The following is a 21,482-nucleotide window of genomic DNA, read 5'->3' on the forward strand; positions in this document are numbered from 1 at the left end:
CCTAACTTTCCACATCCTTTACCCACCTCCTTCTTCCATCACATCTCCCCAACCCGCCCGCATCTCTTGGCCAGAGAGAGGGCGACACCCTCTAGGTGGCCCGCCCCACCCCTTCAGGGTGGGGAATGAAAGCATTTAAGCAGCAGCTGTCCAGATGCCCACTTGCCCCGGTGTCCAGCTCCAGAATACACCCTACGTCGAGCACGGAGGCTACTCCTCTTGAAAATGTGCTTCGACCAGGTGGACTGAATTTCTGGCAGTACGAGGTCTCACCTCTGGTCACCGTTCCTCTTCCGCTGCCCATATCCAGTCATATTATTACATACCGTTATATTTCCCTAATTAATGCAAGCTCCCTTGGTTTCGCCAAGTAAGAATTCTTCCTACATTGAACTTGCTTTTATGAACTCAGCAAGGAAGGACTTTCCAAAACATTTATGTCAGTACTTCTGATAGTTTTTGACTATCGACTTTGCTATCACAAGGACTATCTTTTCAAGATAGAAGTGGATGTAAATACTGCAAACTTGTATATAGCGTACAAAAGATAGACTCTTTCTCAAGATTCCTAATTCATTTTGCTTCAAGTTAAATTTCAGTTTTATTTGTGTAAATAGTGTATTTTGCATTTGAAGCGAATAATAAAGTTGTGTTTTGTAAATCTCAACCTTGGTTACAACAGTCTTCATGGCATTATTTAGATATCTTAAGTAAGCGAGCGAGTGTGCGTCTGAAATGTTTAACACAGGTAGATGGAGGGAGTATGCCTCTTATCCGGAGGCTCCGGGTTAGATTCCCAGCCTGGTCAGCGTTTCTTACCTGAATCTGGGGGCTGGTTCGAGGTCCACTCAGCCTTCGTGGTTACAACTGAGGAGATACTGACGGCGAGACAGCGGCCCGGTCTAGAAAGCCAAGAATAGCGGCCTTGAGGATTCGTCGTGCTGACCACACGACACCTCGTAATCTGCAGGCCTTTGGGCTGAGCAGCGGCGGTCGCTTGATAGGCCACGGTCCTTCGGGGTTGTTGCGCCATAGGGTTTGGTTCGACTGTTTAGATGGAAGGGGTCCAAATGCACCTGGAAGCCGGATTTTGAATTTTCTTGTTCGTTGTTGAGTTATAAACGGAAAACCGGCGGAAAACGTGTGTTGCGATATAACGTACCGTTACTAGGATTAAATGCATAGATTCACTGTCGCTATATAACGTACATAAGTACAAGTCAAGGAGCCATTTCAAGACCATGGCGAAAAGCAACCATTTTCGGACCATGATAGGAGGAGCTGAATCTTTATACAGGTAAAGGCCTGCTTTCATCAATTATTTATATTAATTTTAATCATTTTAATTAGTGAGTTACTTCGTTCGTTCATATTTACCCGATATTCATTTCACTCAAAATTTTAGGGAATACGAGGATTTTGCTATAACCGCAATAAAACGTGAAGCGTTGTAATGTATTTTATTTAGAGGAAACATATGGTAATCTTAAACAAGGAATAGTAATACATATAAGGTCCGCGAGACAGGAAGTCATTTTCGTTCATTCCGTGATATCCGGAAGTGTTTGTCTGTGTGCTGCCCAGCTAAACACGCAGAGAAATGAAGCTGTCAGACATCTGCAACCAACTACCCGGTGTTCTACAAGTCTATCGACACGACGTGTATGTGACTTATCAACTACATGACGGAGCTTTCGAAGGACGATTGTGGCAGGAATATGAATCCTCCTTCCCTCTACACTGCAACACGATTCTCAGTCACGAAACTGATGCCAAATACTATCATGGCAGGACATGGCGCGTGTGAAGTAGTATTCATTCCTCGGATTCAAATCGTCCCTTCCGTTATACCATTTCAATTTGAACGTCTGCAGTTCGATCGAGTTTCGCTATTTGCATCAACAAGGCACAGGGACAATCGCTTGAAGTTGTAGGACTCGATCTTCAGAAACTGTGCTTCTTCCATGGTCATCTGTACGTGGCTTCTTCAGCTCTAAATGGAACGACGCTTGATTTTGCCCGGAAGCTCATGGACTGTTTTTTAATGTAATATGGCCTTTGATATTGTTTTAATTCCATTTGTACCATCCACCAACCTGGTATGTTAAGCATTGAAAGTAACGATATAATGTTGTAATTAATGCAATGCATGTAGAAACGACGTGTGTTAGGACCCATTTTATTCTATTTTGCTTTTAAATAAATGGTCTGAAAACATCTAAAGGTTGAATTAATCAATGCGGGCGAAGCTAGTCTACAATAAATGTGAAACATACATGATTTAAATAAATTGTATGGTGACAGGAACAAATGGCAGAAGTGATGATAACATAAGAAGAGATTGGACTGAACAAGTGAACAGGGAACAATACCGTATCTACGAAAAAAAAACCGATCGCGGCGATGAAATGAAGAGAAATCTTTGGAAGTGATTCGGGAGCAACCGTTTTTATTAACATAAAATACAGTAGTGAAAGACGCGACAAAAAGGAAGACTTTGCCGCAGTTAACTTCAGACGGATGAATACGAACAGAAAATGAATGGTCATGAAGGACGAAGAAGGCAGAAAAGAGTGCGAAGTCTCATCTGTGTCCCCATAGATTATGAGTTCTTAGATGTCTAAAGAGATCACTTCTATCCTGCAGGTGAGCCACCTCAGACTGTCAACATGACAATGACATATTCGTGTTTGTGCACATTTGTCAGTGTTGACATGTATAACGTATCGTATAAAATATCTAAGTTATCGTTCGTACAGCTGAGTGTGTATCAGTTTCCAGCTGAAGCCTGACCTACTTATCTCATGGTGTGATCTACCTTTTCCCGTCAAGACCAGCCACGAGCTAATCCCCTTCTCAACACATACAATAGCATTAATATTTTTTAAGTAAAACAAAATAACGATCGGGATCAACAAGTGCCAAAATATTTCGAGATTCTACAGTAACTACATCGAAAGGGATTAGTGTATGTTCAACATTAAAAATAAAACTATTTTCTTTCATTAACAGCCCAACTTTAGAAGCACATTATAACGAAAGATTTTTGTAAATACAATGTCTCAATTAGTTTTTGTTAACGGTACGCAGGAAACTGAAAACTGAAACTGTAAACAGATGATGATTAGTTTTGTTATGAATTAAACACCAAGATGCTGCGTTAGCACGTCTCTATTGCTCATTTCCTGCAAAACGATGTTTCTGATTTATTAACTCTAAACAATGAGGCATATTGTCATTAATTCCTTATTTAATGACTACAAATTGACCAGAATCATGTGTCTACGCCTGATAGTTGTTCGGACAAAAGTTATCTGCATGCAAAAAAGTTGATAATATGTTTTATTGAAGTAATAAAAATTACTGATTTAAAAATATATTTTCGGAAGTGATCGGTTTTTATGTGGTTTCAATAGCAAAACTTGAAAAGGAAAATGCAAATATAATAATGAATTAATGAGTTTGATAATGCCCATGTCAGCTCTGAAATATGTGATTATATTGTAAACATGTAATATTTTTTCATTCAGAAAGTTTCATTGCTGTACATGTAAGCAAGGCTGAGATATAACACATTTAAAATGATCACTTTTTGAATGTTGTAACGTCTTCAAATCAGGCTACTCTTGCTTGTGATTTTTCAAGGGTGGAAAGTGGTCGAATTTATTTTGCTGAAGATCAGTAATCATCAGCTAAAACTGGTTTTGATATGCAGAAATTAATCTCCCCAGCAGTCTTTTGTCTTCCTTTCGAGGATTTCAATATTTCTCGCTCAAAAAACTTTTAGCGATCGACATGTTGGCCGGGCGACTTGCATAATAATACATTCATTGAAATAATAATAATAATAATAATAATAATAATAATAATAATAATAATAATAATAATAATAATAATAATAATAATAATAATATGGTCTCAGATACAGTGTGCAGACATTTTCATTTGACGTTATTTGCGCTGCTCATGTGTACATTTAAACGTTCTTTTTTCTCCACTAGAGTACAAAGAAATGGATGTCTATTATTTGATCTACGGCTGTGTAATGAATGAATGAATGAATGAATGAATGAATGAATGAATTAATTAATTAATTAATTAATTTTGTCGGGCAAACAGCAGAGATATTTCACATGCCGACTGGACAAAAAACCTGACTACTTCTGCCGAGCGATCTTGGATGCGCTCATGTATCGCTACGACGGCAGGTTTGATGCATGTATCGATGTTGATGATGATGATGATGATGATCGTTGCTTTAAAGGACCTAACATCTAGGTCAGGGCCCCTAATGATACGAAATGTAATGACAATTTAAAATTTCAAAATTCATGCACTGACCAGAATTCGAAACTTGATGATGAAAATGAATGTAAAATAATCAGCGGTCCAACTCACAACATTAAAAGTTAAAAATAATTCCAAAATTAATCCACTGACTAGAATTAAAAAAAGACGATGAAACAACGATTATGAACTTGTAACTATCAGTAGATTCGACTCGCAATGCCGCACCTTCCCAGAAACTATCTTAAAACAATGGTATATAGTGACCAAAGGGTTGCTTCCAAAGCACAATCCTGAATCGCTGATGCTTGTTGTCTAAAGGGGTTCAAAATCCTGGTCTACGGCCCCTCATGACGGTACTTATTGCTAGGAAAGTAAGAACCATGTAGCGGTACTAATCATGAGTAACGTAGACTCACACTGCGGTACTAGCCACAGGTAACGCAGACCTCTAGTGTTCTCACATAATGGCGCAAACCCATGGTGTTCCTCACAAAGAGAGGCAACGTAAGCCCGTGGTGTTCTGCAAGTAAAGGCGTGTTCCTCGCGTAGTCTTATGGTTCTTGGTTAGTCGTCTCTTACGACAGGAAGGGGTACCGTGCGCCCACAGGGCTAACGGAGGACGTTTTCAACATTCCTAGAAGAAAGTTTCATGGTACGTTCTGTTCCATGTACTATGTAGAGAATGAGATCTAACACAGGACTCATGTAACGTGTCCTGGAAGTTACCTGCCCTGTAGACAGAGCCGGGTACCTGACTGTGGCACTGAGTTCAGTTTGGTTAATAAAAAGAGTATCCGTTTGTGCAGTGCAGTGCGTAAATTGCTAAGACCAGGGAATCACCGAGATGACAGGCAAATCAGATTTTCTTATAAACTTATAGCCTTCTGAATACGTCAATTTTCATTCTAGCAATGAACGCGACAAAAACAAACTAAGAAGGATTGTTTACACTAGATTACTTAACTGAAGATATCCACCAGCGAAGTGGATCTGAATGCAGCTGTGGGATATTCGAAGTCAACATCTACTTACTCCGTGGGTGCTTCATGGTCTACTATAATAGAAAAAGACCTATAAGTTCTAAATTCGATTTTAAAAGTTCTGCTAAGATGTATGAGCATGGGAATTTAAATAAGGAGTATTTCTATAACACTCTGGTAAACGAGGAACAAATAAAGAGAAAGTGGATGAAGTTTTTCGAGTGACTGAAATGGTACGTTCGTAAATTCTTCACTTCTTATGACGCGGCATTTACTACAGGATAAACGACTGGGAGAATATTCATCAACTTAAAGAACATGACAATAACTCATCACAATAATGTTATATGCTTTACGTCCTATTAACTACTTTTACGGGGTGCCGGAATTTAGTCCCGCAGGAATTTTTGTACGTGCCAGTAAATCTACCGACACGAGGCTGACGTATTTGAGCACCTTCAAATACCACCGGTCTGAGCTGCCAAGTTGGGGTCAGAAGGCCGTCTGAGCCACTCAGCCCGGCGATAACTCACCTTTATGTATGGTGTTCCCCTACGTTAACAAACTTGGGAAGTGGCTGTAGATTTGTGTCAGCAGTTGAGAATACAAAGAGTGGTTTCTGTTAAGATTTTAGCAGAAAGAGGTCTACCATTCAAAATTCAAAACGAAGAGAGGGGTCTGTCCACATCGGCAAAATTCTTGGCATCATCGAATTGCGCGCATTATGATGGCTTGCTATGTGACCATCACAACAGACAGGAAATGCTGGACGTGGCATTTCTTCATACATTTCATAAACAACTTGTAATGAGTTTACAAACATGTTTTAGATTCTATCGTATAAGGCATCAAGGAAGCCAAGTACGATAGTTTAAGTGCTGACTCAATGCCGGATATCACATGCACACAGAGAGACAGTTAAATTTCATACTATTTTACGTAAATAAAGTTGGTAAAAGATATAATATGCATTGTTGTCGAAGGACATGGCATTGAAACGTCAACAAATGTGATCTCCAGTACCTATGTCAACTTGTGTCAAACTCTAGCAAATAATATAGAGGGACATTCTTTTCTCTATGACGGGCATTGTAACTTGGCCCAGTCGCCAGCGCTGCGAGCTCGTCTCCCGCCAAGCACTTTGCCGCAATGCGCTTCTCGGTGCCCCAAGTTTGCATCTGCTGACAACTTTATCAGCGTATTTCTCAAGTGTTCAGTCTGTTGTTCCAATGCGAGCGTGTGTGATAATGCCTTCATAAGTAAAGAAAATACTATGTGCAGGGCGAGCGCTGGCTACATTCCCTTCTTCGTACACGGAGCACTGAGCCACAGTCCAGACGGCTGATTCCCGTAAGAAACTAACACTGCTGGGAAATGAACATGAGTTGTGCATGAAACGTGAAATCTTCCAGCCCACATCCTTTCATGTTTTCTTCTGACCCGATTACACCGCTATGATGCCTCATCAGGCCTGGTAGCATGCTGAGCATATATCACTCGGTCTCTTTCTTCTTGGAACTAATACCATGTAGATTTGAGCTGATCGCCACGCGGGGTGGGGAGCAAACTTCGCCCTCCTTCACGCCCCGAAAAAAGTTCCAGCGGTTCAGTGAGAAAGCGACTCCGAGCGATCGTCCACTGACGACGAGGATAACAGAGCGAAGTGAACACTGAACTATGTACCACGATAGTCTAACTCTGTGGATGGCGTACCTCCAAAATCTCACTATTTTACCTGTGTACCTCCGAAGCGTGAGACTTCCGTAGCTTATCCCGTTTGCTGCACGCATTGAGGCAGCCGGATTTTCAACTGAAAATTCCACCCCAGCAACACTACGGCTGCAAGCAGCCTGTCCCCCAATAATAACAAAATTGTATTGCATATACAGTGGCTCATGCTACATGTGACGACGAGGAATCGAACAGAATGATGATAAAAATTGACATGGGCCTATACTAGAATCCTCGATTATTTATCATCTTGTGTAACATGTACATTGTAAAAACAGATTCATCCATGTCCATGTAACTAAAAACATAACTTAAAACAATCATTTTCACTTGCCACCAAAAATGTATTGGTCTGAATTAACATAACGCAGTTTCTTGATCCTTCGTGAACGTTTCAGCAGTTGGTAGGTCCTCCTTTCCTGTTTATAATCTCAGCTATCCTATATGGCATCGATCGTACCAAGGTTTCCGTAGTTTCCTTTGGTATGTTATTCCATTCGGTGAGTAAGGCTTCTTTGAGGTTAGCTTTGTTTGATATTGCATGCTTTCTCACGTTTTGCTCCAAATAGTGCCACAAATTCTCGATTGGGTTGATGTCGGGAGATTGTGGTGGAGTTTCCATCCAACGCGGTGTATTATATAACAGCCACTAACTTCGTATTGACGGCTGTGTGTTTGGGGTTATCTTGCGTAAACGTATACTTTGCGAGAGGCCCATTTTTGGTACACTTGATGGAAGATGTGTCTTGAGGATGTTCATGTATGCTTTGTGATCCATAGTCCCTTCAATAAAGGCACCATTCGCAATCGTACAACCCCACACCATCAGGGAACCACCTCCATGTTTCACAGCAGCTGTCAGATTCTTCTCTTCAAGTTCAGAATTTGTTTTCCTTCACACAGTCACTCGTCTGTCTGACCTGAAGAGGGTAAGTTTACTCTCATCCATAAAAACGACTGTCTTCTAGTCCGCATAGCTGTAATTTTTTGTGCTCTTTAGCGTACGCAAATCTCTTCTTCCTGTTAGCCTTACTGCTGTACGGCTTTCTACGGGCTGTTCTGCCCGCACCTTTCCGGATGGTTTCAGATGACGCTTGCACTTCTACATCTTGGTGCAACGCAGTTGCTATCTTCGGCGCACTTAGCTGCGGATTTTGGGCCACTTCACGCACAATTTGCCGTTTGTTTTGTACTGATAACTTCGAGGGGCGGCCACTTCTTGGTCTATTTTCTATTGTCTTTGTTCTTTTGTACCTGTACACAATATTTGTAACAGCTGTAACAGCTTTTCCAATAATTTCACTTATGTCCTTGAAAGATTTACCTTTTAAACTAGTCGCACTGCAATCCTTCTTTCTTCCACGATTTTTTTTTTCTTTTCCGTTTTCCTTCCCATTGCTAGCTGAACGCGGAAACAATGCTGAATATTAGTCCGGGCCAGCGGTGTAGGGGGCAACGCGTCCGCCTGTCACCCGGCGGCCCCGCTTTCGAATTCCCGGCCGAGTCAGGGGTTTTTAATTGTAAATGATTAATATCCCTGGCATGGAGGCTGGGTGTTTGTGTCGTCCTTACAGTAAGTAGGTTGTCGAGTTGCAATCCAAGCGGCGAGGTGAACGGATGTGCGTGCGTGTACGGGAGTATAGATCGAACAATACAGGTGCGCTATGGGGAGGTGGCATTGCTATATTAAAAGAAAATACATCCAGGATGTGGACAGTCCCCTTAATATAGCGCAAATGGTGGTTATAGGTCTTCTAGTGACCCTGGCCCTGGACCACCTTGAGAGGACTTTGAAAAGCTAAAGGAGGTACTGAGAGAGGCCTGTCAAATGGACAAGATCAAGGACCTTAAGATCTACCTACAAGGAGAGGTCAGCCTGAATCACTTAGTTTCCACTGTCCTTGTCCACCGTCGTCTTTTTGAATTGTAGTCAATGGATAGATTGGAATTATTTTCAACTTTCAGTATTGAGAGTTCTGGTGAGCGGATGAATTTTGGACTTCTAAATTGTCATTACATTTCGTAGCATTAAGGGCGGATGATGTAGCATCTGACTGAAGTCATATATAGCCTCACACTGACTCTGTGTTCAGATGGCTGATTTCAGTAGCGACACGCAACTGTAATTTCAAATAGGATGCAATGCAATTAAACGACCTTCCAAAACAAAACCTCTCACTGCGGTTGAACTGGATAACAGCTGATGCGCTCCTGTTAGAAAGTATCAGGAATTGTAGAGAAATGAACCTCATGTTAAACCTAAGAAGTGTTATTCCATGAACCCCTGTGTGGTTGTTAGGCCCACTTTGCTGAGCAACAGCAACCAACAAAAAGATTGCGGTAAAATCTACTTACACAATCCGACAGCACACTACAGTGGAAGCGGGGAAAAAACTGCATGAGATGTTTAATTCTTCCTTACATTAATCAAAACTTCAGAAGTTCGTCACCCCCACCTTTATGTCATGGTAGTACAAAAATATTAAAATTGACAGACGGTTGAGGCAGACTAAAAGAAATCAGTGAAGATCTAAAAGAAATTGGCATTAATGAAGAAACAATTCAAGGCAGAATAAAATTCAGAACCTTAATTCATAAACACAAATTTTTTATAAAGCCCACTCTTCTAAATAGAGGATGGACTGAACAATGTAAAAAGGAAAACAGCGAGAGGATGAAAAAGATATTGGGAAGAGAAGAAGAAAAACAAAAAAGTGCTACTAAGTTCAAACGCGCTCATTAGTTGGGCATAACGTATCAAAAAGTAATAATAATAATAGGTCGAGCGGGGATGGTTAAACTGATTAAGACTGGTAGAACCAAGCAATATCAAGAACTAAAAAGATGCGTCTGGTATCTTTCTGTACGGCTGTGAAAGGTAAAGAAAGGTCCAACTGTTGACAAAAGACGCAACGAGTAACACTGACAGCATTTGTTTCACCGGCCTGGCTCTCCACGTTATACTACGTCTCGTCAGGGAAGGGAGATCACGACTCTCAGTAATGAGTAGGACAACTGATGTCAAGTTTCTCCATGCAGGGGATACAATCATATGCGGCGTACTGATCAGTTAAAACAAACAATATTGTCGTTTCAACACAATATTTAAGTCGAACGGTACCCTGGCCTTTTTGTTGCAAAAAATATTTTCATTCCCATAAATGACGTTACTGATGATCTTTACTGAATCCATCTCTACAAACAGTTATCAATTCTCTCCCTTCCAGAAGACATGTCTTGACCTACGAATCCTCTTGATTAAAAGTCATTATCCTGAATTTTAACGACTATTCTATCCGCGAGATATGTCCATCGCTGTTTGTGAATTTATAGATGAAGTGCATGTTAGTATTATTTATAATAATGATGGAACCTAGAAGAAAGAAGCACTGACCTCCACAAGAAGTTTGGCACACTTGACGTCGGTGACGAGAGGCACCGAGTAGTCGACGGCGAGACGTCGTGTGCGGTAGCCGTGCGTCATGAAGGACGAAACACGACGCGCCCCTCCATTGCGCATCGGCAGGTTGATGACTAGGTCGAAATGTTTACTGGCCAAGAAGTCTGCTAGGCGCGTGAGCTCGCCGTTCGTTGTGTCGATATCTTCGAACGTCCACTGCACCATCTCCACCTAGGAAACAATCAACACAAGCATGTTAATGACAGCACCCACAACGATGGAAAAATGCGCATTTTCTTGCCCTGTGGGAAAAAGAAAAGAAAAAGAGAAAGAACTAAAAAATGTGGAAAATTTATAAATCATGATTTCTTCGCATTTAAGAAGTAATAATTTTACAGTATATTAAGGACAGTAAGTTGACATTATTAATCACACTTAATTGAAATTGTCATCATCGGCGATAGTTTAATGAACTGTGAAGCCTTAAGGTTTCCGGTAAGTGGTCCTCTATAACTAAATTGGCGATGAAGCTCTCAACATAACACAGGCCTAGTTTCCAAGCTCCAGAACAATTTCATCTTTCACAACAAGCAAAATGTGTAACAGAAAAAGTGGGAACCGGAAGGTGGGAAAATTAGGTGATACTGGAATACAATGACACGTGAAAGAGATATTGGAACCATGTGTATGGTTAATAATAATAATAATAATAATAATAATAATAATAATAATAATACCATCCAACACCACTCCTGGAGAACGAGTCGATTAAGCTTTATTGGGACACTGCTGTAGTGACAGACAAAACAGTCAACCATAACAGACCAGACATCATACTGGTAAAGAAGAGAACTGAGGCAACTTGCGTTACTGACATTGCTATCCCCAATGACACCAACATTGACAGGAAGTACCATAAAAAAAATCTCCAAGTACAAAGAACTTGCAGAAGAGATCAAGAGGACCTGGAAGATGAAACTGGTACGGATAGTCCCTGTGATTCTGTCAGTCAATGGTCTCATTCCACACACACTTCACAAGAGTGCGAGAACCGGGTCTTCCACCGCTCATCTACAAAATTATGCAACATTCTGTCCTCCTGTCAACATGCAACATTGTGCGATCGTTCCTCTCGCAAGAATGAAGATCCCGTGATCTACAGTTTTGTATATAATAATTGTGTTATAATGTGTAAATACTTCAATTATTGTAAGGCACTTGGTGCATCCAGTTCCTCGTTACTATCCATTTCCTGTGGAGAAGTGTATGAATAATAATAATAATAATAATAATAATAATAATAATAATAATAATAATAATAATAATAATAACGTCTCTCGCGTTCCTTTGACATCAAAACAGGAGTCCGACAAGGTGTTGGGCTATCCCCGATACTCTTCAACTGTGTTCTTGAAAGGTCATCAGAACCTGGATTACAGGAAACCAACTACAGTCCATTGAGAATAGGAACCAAATCCAAGGGGATCGCAACAGACTGCTTAGCATTTGCCGATGATATTGTTGTTCTCTCAAACGACATAGAAACCGCTAGAGCTCAAGTTGAAATTTTAAAGGAAATTGCCGAACAAACTGGTTTGCAGATATCGTTTGAGAAAACAGAAGTAATGACTAACATCAAAGAGGCTCCACCAAAACTCCATACAAAATACGGGGACATCACCCGAGTAGACAAATTCAAATACCTGGGTGAGATCATCATGAAAAATGGACTGGACAAAGAAGCACTTCAGGAGCGAGTACGCAAACTGGAAATAGCCTACCAAACATCCCGCACAATCTACAACAAAAAATGCCTTTCCCAAAACACCAAGATACGTCACTATGAAACAGTTCTGAAGCCAGTAGTTCTATATGCAGCCGAAATTCTGTCTCTAAATGCCAACAAAGGACTCCTTGAAGAACTGGAGAAAAGAGAACGCAAAATTGTGAGAGGAATCTTGGGATCAAAGTACAGAAATGGAATCCATCAAAGGAGATCCAACAAGGAAGTCTACAGCAAAATAGAGAAAATTACCGACACAATCAGAAAAAGACGGGTACGATTTTACGGTCACCTGAAAAGAATGGACGGAAGAAAGTTAACTAAAGAAATCTTTCACTTTTTTTATTCAAACCCCAAAATCACAATTCCCTGGTTTAGAAATACCAAAGAAGACCTGCAAATGCTACATATCTCAGCTGAAGACGCCCTTAACAGAGATCTCTTCCGCAAGAAAATATTGACGAACGGGCTAAACCGAGACGAGCAACCGAAGAGAAGACACGGTGCCCCTTGGACAGAGGAGCGTAAGCAGGCCCACTCACAAAGAATGAGGGAAATTTGGGCTCTAAAGAAGGCCAAGTTCAGTGTCAAATGCAACAAGACTTAACGTGGTCCTTGATGGCCCCAGCGAATTATATAATAATAATAATAATAATAATAATAATAATAATAATAATAATAATAATAATAATAATAATCTCCATGATCATCATTAACATTTTCTTCGATGTTTGACCCTCCTGGTGGCGGGGTCCGCTACATAGATTCGTGCTCTTCAGATGTTTGTGAAGGGTATCGGCCGATGGCTGTTCTGCTCGTCCTTTTCGTCGCCTACCGGCGACTTCTAACATGCAACCCGTCTTCGCGATGGTGTCGGTCCTTGCCCTTTACTGTTAGTACGTGTCCAAACAACCGTAGACTTACCAAGCAAATAGTTGAATTTTATGAAAACCGAAGTAAAGCTAAAAGGGACACAATAAAATGGATTGGCGAAATTAAAACAGATCTCAAACTGGCAGGAATTACACCTGAAGACATCCAAAGCCGGGTTATCTTCAGAACCAAAGTTCATAAGTGGCAAGTTGACCAAGAGGAAAAACCAAAGAAGAAGACCGGAACAACATGGTCTTAAGAGAGAAAAGAAGCACACAGCAAACGAATGAAGGAAGTGTGGGCACAAAGAAAGGCAAATGCCTGTCTCTAAGTACTTTGCGTAGTCCTAATGGCCTCATTCGCAATATATATATATATAATAATAATAATAATAATAATAATAATAATAATAATAATAATAATAATAATAATAATAATAATAATAATACACATGGCGCCCCACTTTGACACCTGAACCTTAATTAAGGCCACTCCTAGCCCATCGTCGCCATAAGAGCTATCTGTATCGCTGCGGCGTAAAGCCGGAAAAGCAGCCATTTGTTATGGTGGTTTATCTCCAACAGGTTGCACAGGACAACCGCATGTACAGCGTGGTGCGTTCACAATCTTATCAGTGTGAGCATAACTTAGTGCCGATGGTGAGATAAAAGGTAAATAATACAACTTCCAGCGTTCAGACTGCAAACCTTTGTGAATCACACAATCGCCTCCTGTCCGTAAAGTAGCCATCTCTTCCCTTGCGTGGCCGAGTCCATTAGGTGACCATCGCAGCTACTGCTACTGTACTGCAGTGATACTAAGTTACAGTATTTTACTATAAAAAGCAGGATTTCATTGAAATTCCTAAATTTGGCCCACTCTGTGGAAGAAGAAAATGGAAAATGGATACAATAATGAACTACAGTCGAACTATCCGCAGAACAGCAAGACTCACAAAGCCGGAGGTGGACGGCATGCGGCCGAAAGTGGGAGATCCTGGTGGACAAAGAGGATCGGGAGACGAGGGATATTCGTATCTATGGAAAATTGGATACAAGAATTGAAAAGTACTGGCACAAACGCAGGATAACTGGAGAAAAATAGTAGAAAACGCCAAGGTTCAATAAGGAATAATCATAATAATAATAATAATAATAATAATAATAATAATAATAATAAAATTCAAAGAAAACCAGAGTTTCCCAGAAAGGCCTTAGCTTAAAATGTGAAAGACGAACTGAGGAAGAAAAGAAACAACATCGGGAACCAACGAGACGTTACTGGATAAAGCTCGAGGAAGAAAAGAGTTGGATTAACGTCGTCCATAGCTGGTTGTAAAGACAATAATAATAATAATAATAATAATAGGAAGCAAGTGGCCGCACGGTTCGGGAGATGGTACGCGCCCTTCCCTTGTTAGGCACGGTAACGTCTTAAGACGTGTAATGGAACGTGGTTGGAATGCTAAGACGCTATCGGTCGATTTTCTATCCAATGCGAAACACATACCTTCACATTGTTTTCTTTCCTGACTCAATGAGTGGCCAAGAGTTACGGGAAGGGGTGCCGTGCATGACCCCTGAGCGTTGCGACGCGAGTTAACCGACTTTGAAAGTGGGATGATCATCGGCGCACGGGTCACAGCATTGCACGCGAATTCGGGTTTCCGAGATCAGCGGTGTCGAGGGTGCATCTTCAATATCGTAGAAAGTTACCACCGCAGAACCATACTGGGCGCTCGAAGGGCTACTGTGAGGCAGATGACCGCCCAGTTGAATGTTGGGAGTCAGGCACCCATTTCTATCAGGATTGTAAGGCGGCAACTGCACCGCATAGGCTTCACCAACTCGTAGAAGAGGTTGTACTCACTGCACTCTTCGCCGTGTTTATATGGAGTGAGGGCATATGCCATTGTTGGTGATTCGTCCGTCGGGTGGAGACGTTAAGCCTTGAGCAGACCCCTAGGTGTTAGTCGACAGGAGTAGGCTACGTACCAACACGGGTTTTACCCTCTCTCTACCTCGTTATTACGGTCGTCTCATAACCGCACAAGCACGTCACCGAAGGGCGTCAAATAGAAATGCCTATGCCAGGTGAGCCGAACATGTCCGCGGACACTCCCGGCACTAAAACACACAAGCTATATAAATAATTAATTTTAAAAATAAGAGCAGATTATAGACGTTACTTGAGGGTTTTGGCTGTTGTGAATCTTAAGCTCAATAATTCACTACGAGTGGTAAAAGAAAAAGGCTATTTGGCTTTTATTTGATGAAATTTGATTAAATTCAAAAGGAATCAAGATAAGACGTAAAGTCCAAATGCCAAAAATGTTGTTATGAAGTAGACGTCAAAGTCATCAGAATGAAAAATCCTTTAGCGAAATGTGCACACATGGAAGTTGAAGACCGTGAAGGTGATGCAGGTAAGATATTTAATTATTTTTCCATTTTTGTTCAAAGATATATACAGAAATAGTTCGAAGATACAAAATACTCCAAAAAATTCTGCTTATGTGATTTTCAATAATGTATTAAATTAATTTATACAAATACATTCAATAATAATGTTATCTCTCGTATAACTTATAAACTAGAAAACCGAATACATCAAAGACCTACATTTAAAAACAGAATACCGCTATTATGCTGTATCGATGCCCGCCAGCGCCACTTTTGCCTGGAAATTTTCTATGGAGTTTCGTGGCTTTTGCTGACGCACTCACTCACGAGGCAGTGATGGGAATTAAGCGGTTCTGGGTCAGGATCGCGAGTGTTCATTATAAGAGAGAGGGATATAATAAGAAGCGCGCACAATGTGTTTTCTGGTTCATTTTTAAAAACAAATAATATATATAAAACCCAAACCCCATGGCACTACAGCCCTTGAAGGGCCTTGGCCTACCAAGCGACCGCTGCTCAGCCCGAAGGCCTGCACATTACGAGGTGTCGTGTGGACAGCACGACGAATCCTCTCGGCCGTTATTCTTGTCTTTCTAGACCGGGGCCGCTATCTCACGGTCAGATAGCTCCTCAATTCTAATCACGTAGGCTGAGTGGACCTCCAACCAGCCCTCAGGTCCAAGTGAAAATCCTTGACCTGGCCGGGAATCGAACCCGGATCCTCCGGGTAAGAGACAGGCACGCTACCCCTACACCACGGGGCCGGCAAATAATAAATATATTACCGTGAATCCATCCGGGAAATACAACTTAAACAGGCACACCTGGCCCTTCACTTATTCTTCCGCCACTCCCGCTACCGGTATTGCAGCATCTTCCAATGAGAGTAATGAAAAAACAACAATTTGCTTTACGTCGCATCGACACAGATGGGTTTTATGGCGACGATGGGGAGGAAGCGTCCGTGGCCTTAATTGAGGTACAGCCCCAGCATCAGCCTGGTATGAAAATGGGAAACCACGGAAAGCCATCTTCAGGGCTGCCGACAGTGGTGTTCGAACCCACTATCTCCCGAATGCAACCTCACAACTGCGCGCCCCTAACAGCACGGCCAACTCGCCCGGTGAAATGAAAATAAATCAGAATACTTTCGGGGCAAGAAAAGTGCTAGTGGCACCAATGCAGAAGAAGACTTTGCATGAGCAATAACACTGTTTATATTGGGGGAGGGGGGGAAAATTTTCCGAGTGCTGAACCTTCTCAATCTGCGCGGCTTACGTAACAACTTCGCCTAGCTTACACCCCTCCAAACAGAAAAGAAATTAGCGGGTCTTTATTGGAAACCACTAACGAAGAGGAAAAGAAAACTTGTTCCCTTATTCTGAAAAATCAAATTGTGTCTAGGGTTTGATGACTGGTCAAATGTTCACAATAAACCTGTAATATGCCCCAGGCGATTTTTATTTCATGGACACTATTGCTGACACGTCTGGTCATATCCACGCTGCCAATTATCTGACAAAAGTGGCTGTTAATAGCATTAAAAAAGTGAGGACGATGGAAGCGCAAAGTTTGTTCTGTTGGTACAGATAATGCTGCCATTCAAAAAATGCGTCTTCTGCTTGAAATGATGACGATTTGGATGTCATCACTTATGGATGCTTGGTTCAGATACTAAACCTGCTGGAAAATAATATTCTCGTTCTCCCAAGTGAAGTGCGTTGCCCAACTTTGTTACAAACTTATGAACAAAATCATAAAACTACTAACAAAGTTGTTCCAACCCAAGTTATGCATTAAAACGGATATGCTTAATCGCTTGAAGGCTATTGCTAGAGCCCTGCGCGGATATACAATATATTATCCGCACGCGCGAATGGATATCGGCGGATATTGTAGACATTTAACTAGAGTATATTACACGCAATGTACTGGTACCAGAACCCCTACAGTCACAGGGTTATGAGGGATTTTCTCTTGCGACAACTACCGACTATTGACCTTTGTTCCTTGTTTCCATGAATTGCGGGCAGGAAGAAGTTAGGCTTAGGTCAGAATTACGGCTTTAGGGTCTCAAGACTATTTATATATCACCATTCTCCCATACCACTGTGAAGGGTCGCCTAACCAGAAGCAAAAACAAGAGTATACCTATTTGAAAATCAATAAACTTTTATTTAGAAATTATCAGAAAAAATATCCGCACTGCCATACAGTCTGCATCCGCCAAGACACTAATGTCGTGGATATCCGCATCCGTGCAGGGCTATTGCCCTTGATGCCGTTCAGAAAAACAACTGTGACATTTCCAAGTCAGTACATGTGTGGAAAAATCTTCAAGCCGAATGTGAATCCACAAAAGACAAACATATCACAGAAACATCCAAACATCCAAAAACAAATATAATATAGCTCTAACACCAACTCATTTCTTCGCTTACGGCTGAATCCAAAAGAAAAGAATTAGACACTCGACTTTACTGCAGAACGAAACGAAACAGCATTTGGATTTGCAAAGTCAACACAATCGTCAAGTTCACTTCCTCCATTAACTCCCATATTTCACAGACAAAAGCTTCGTGTTTCCAAAAGTTACTTTTTGAAAAAGAAGTCACACCACAGGTTACAATCTGCGAACAGTGGAGAAGTCAAATGAATGGCAATGGTAAGTTTAATTACGAAGTTTCGACCATTATTGAAGAGTTACTCGCAGCACAGACTTCTTTAGCGAGTGTTGAAAGAATCTTTTCTTAGAGCATTCAAAAGAATGTAATCAATCAGACAGCGATAACTCTCTAAACTTGTGTTTCTCTTCAAAAGTACTCAATAGTAACGTGAAAATGCAAATGCTAAACAGAACAGAAAAGTGAAATAGTGTTTATACATATAGTCATTTAATATTTTGATGTTTAAATCATAATTCATAAATCCCGTGGTGCATTTTAAACACTACTATTTTCAATTCTGTGTACCAGTCGTTAATTATATCGTGTTTAGTTTATTATCATTGCAATAACGAAGCGACATTTTTGTATGAAACAAGTACAGAGTTCTCTGAATATTATAACACCACGGCTCAGACGGCCTTCTGACCCCAACTTGGCCGGCTCGATTCTGGCTCAGACCGGTGGTATTTGAAGGGGCTCGAATATGTCAGCCTCGTGTCGATAGAGTTACAGGCATGTAAAAGAACTCCCGCGGGACAAAATTCCGGCACTTCGACGTCTCCGGAAACCGTCAAAGTAATTAGTGGACCGTAGAGGACCCGTGCTGCTCCACAGCAGGTGAGTTGCCTGTCGTCATATTGTTTTGCCTGCCATTTTCAATGGCTTTATGAACATTCCTAGTTCGTAGTCTGACGTCATCATGTCTGGTTGGTAAAAATCTATCCATATACTGTACTCGTTCTCTTAAATCCTGCAGTTCTTGACGTAGAAGGCAATGGTATTTTTGATCGCAGTTCTTCTATATAGAAAGGTTGGCTTGTGATTCATAAGTTAGTCTCGAAGGAGCGTTTTTTGCCAGGCAGATACATGGCCTTCACTCTTGCTAGTGAAGCTAGGTGTTCCCAGATAATGTCTATGGCGTATGTCATGATGGGATCTCTTAGCAGCATGTAATGTCTAGGCACGTTCTGCTGAATATATTTGGACGCTGGCATTAGAGAATCAAAGAGTATTTAGCAGGGAATAGTATTCTTCCGTGATCAGAGCAAGTCACAGATAGTAATCAAACAAGGCTGCATGACATGGATGAAATTCACGTTAGTCGCTTAGCAACCTGCTCAGTACAGAATGTATTGCGGGTTACGGTAAGCCTTCGCCTGCAATTACTGGAGTGATCATTTAATGATTTGATTTTATGATTACTCAAAGTTGGCTGAACTAGAGGCCTATCAATGTCTCGTGATTCACCGGCAGGTAATTCCGGAGATAATGAAACTTAAATGAAGCAAATCGGTCCAGTAGAACGGACACAGGGATTTGGCAAAGTTGTTTTTAGTAAACCCTTTTAATATATAGAGTATTATTATTATTATTATACCAAAATTTGTGATTAATATTTAATTTGCCCGTATAACTTAATGTTGAGGAAGAGTATTTACTTATATTTGAGTTGAGAACTCGCGTATAATTAGGAAGAAGCCACAGCTTTTTATATTAAAACTAAACTAATTATTTGAAATTAAACAAAACACAAGTTTAAACAAAAACTTATTTTTGTCGGAAAACCTGTTTTCTTTTTTAACCCTGCTTTTCCTAAAGAACGATGAAAAATATCAAGAGCATTAAAAACGCATAATAATTCTTGGAAGATATCAGTACCGGTAAGTCCTCAGAACAAGAGAAAGATGGAAGACGGCACTCTAAGATAAACAAGTGGAAGCAACGTTAAAGTTAGTAACGGACCCCGTGTTCGCCCTTGGGGGGGGGGGGGGGGGGCACCCTTTCCATCGCTGTCAACGCAGGAGAAAGAAGCCCCCACATACAGGACAAATGTTACTGACAACATTCCAACATGGCCCCCCATAATCTCACTTTTTATTTCCAACACTCCATTAAACGTACAAGGAAAGTGGAGCAACATTCTAAAAAATTAGGCTGCAGGCACTTCGTCAGCACAGATAAGATAAGGTAGGTTAATTTCATTCATACAGCACCTGTATCTCGCGAAAGAGCGTTCTTCTTCACGTCGCGATCACGCGAAAGTCTTCCTGTGGTATAACTGGATTTAGAAGGACCACTGCAGGAAAATCCAGTAACGATAAAACCTGTGCAAGCTGTTATATCCGTTCCTGATGGGACAACCACTTGTCACTGCATTTTTTCTGACCACTCATATCGACACCTAGGCCTCTTCCTGCCTCTGCCTGGTCATTTGCACTTTCATAGTTTTTGCATTATTGCTGATCTTGATTTGACCTGATATTTCCGATATGAAGACGAAGTATCAGGTAACTCATCACATAAGTAATTTTTGGTGGGTCGAACGAAAGCCAGCCAAATCAGACCAAAACACAATTACTCCTGGAGTAACTGAAGGCATTGTGATAGGACCCCTCCTGTACATGATTTATGCTCTCGACTTACACGACTGTGTAAATTCGACCACACAGTAATTTACAGAGCCATGAAAAATAACGATGACATTGTGCATTTCCAATCGGATCTGGATAGTAAAGCTCTGTGTGTGATGTGTAAATATATAAGAGTAAGCAGAGCATATTACGAACTGAGGAGGAAGTAAAGCGCTATGAACGCCTGGTTGGTGCGGCAGGAAACTAGAAGACAGCCCTCCTCTCGCCACCACCTCATATTATAACCTTTAAAACTTGGCCGATATAATCACACAGTTACTCTAGTTAACGTTCTTCTCTTGACTACCACAATACCGTCACGGATATTTTGCTTATTTTTTACTGTATTGCAAAAATGTACAAAAACAAAATTGTACGTGATATTTTAAATACATTTTGCTACGAGCATCAAATCAAATCAACCGTAAGAGAGATACATCGAGTTTTATGTTCTAGGCTTCAGGTCTCTATGGTCTGACACCGTTCTTAGTCGGTTCGAGTCCCGTTGGTCGAAAAAAATGTCGGCTTCAAAATGTTAGCCGACAGGGCACGAGAACTGGTGGTATACAATTTCTGATCACTAGATCGCGTGCCAAATGCCTGGATTCAACTGCAAACCTCTCCGCAGTGCTCATATGGCATAAGGGCATATGACGCTGTTGATGGTGATTCGTCCATCGGATGGCAACGTTAAGCCTTGAACAGACCCCTTGGTCTTATTCGACAGGAGTAGGCTGTGTGCCGGCACCTCGTTTCACCCTCTCCCTTCCAACTATCATACATCACGTCATACATTTCATATCATTATCTCCTCAGATGAGGTTGACGCCAGGAAGGACATCCGGTCATGAAAACTCGCTACACTTCATACTCGACCTCACGGGGAAATGCGACAAGGATTGGTAGAGCTCAGGAAATAAGCGTTATCGAATCGTAGCTGCGCCTG

At 41.2% G+C, this 21,482-nt stretch overlaps 1 protein-coding gene across 2 annotated transcripts in view; it reads right to left on the bottom strand.

Annotated features, from left to right (window-relative positions):
* The window catches only part of r (carbamoyl-phosphate synthetase 2, aspartate transcarbamylase, and dihydroorotase rudimentary), a 394,723-nt gene that overhangs the window by 108,462 nt on the left and 264,779 nt on the right, over nt 1-21,482 (bottom strand). For both annotated transcript variants that reach the window (XM_067157339.2, XM_067157338.2), the window contains one exon: nt 10,396-10,632. In XM_067157339.2, the coding sequence (XP_067013440.2) occupies nt 10,396-10,632 (237 nt within the window). The remainder of the gene's footprint in view (nt 1-10,395; nt 10,633-21,482) is intronic.

Source organism: Anabrus simplex, chromosome 13 (genome assembly GCF_040414725.1).
Source record: "Anabrus simplex isolate iqAnaSimp1 chromosome 13, ASM4041472v1, whole genome shotgun sequence".
NCBI lineage: Eukaryota > Metazoa > Arthropoda > Insecta > Orthoptera > Tettigoniidae > Anabrus > Anabrus simplex.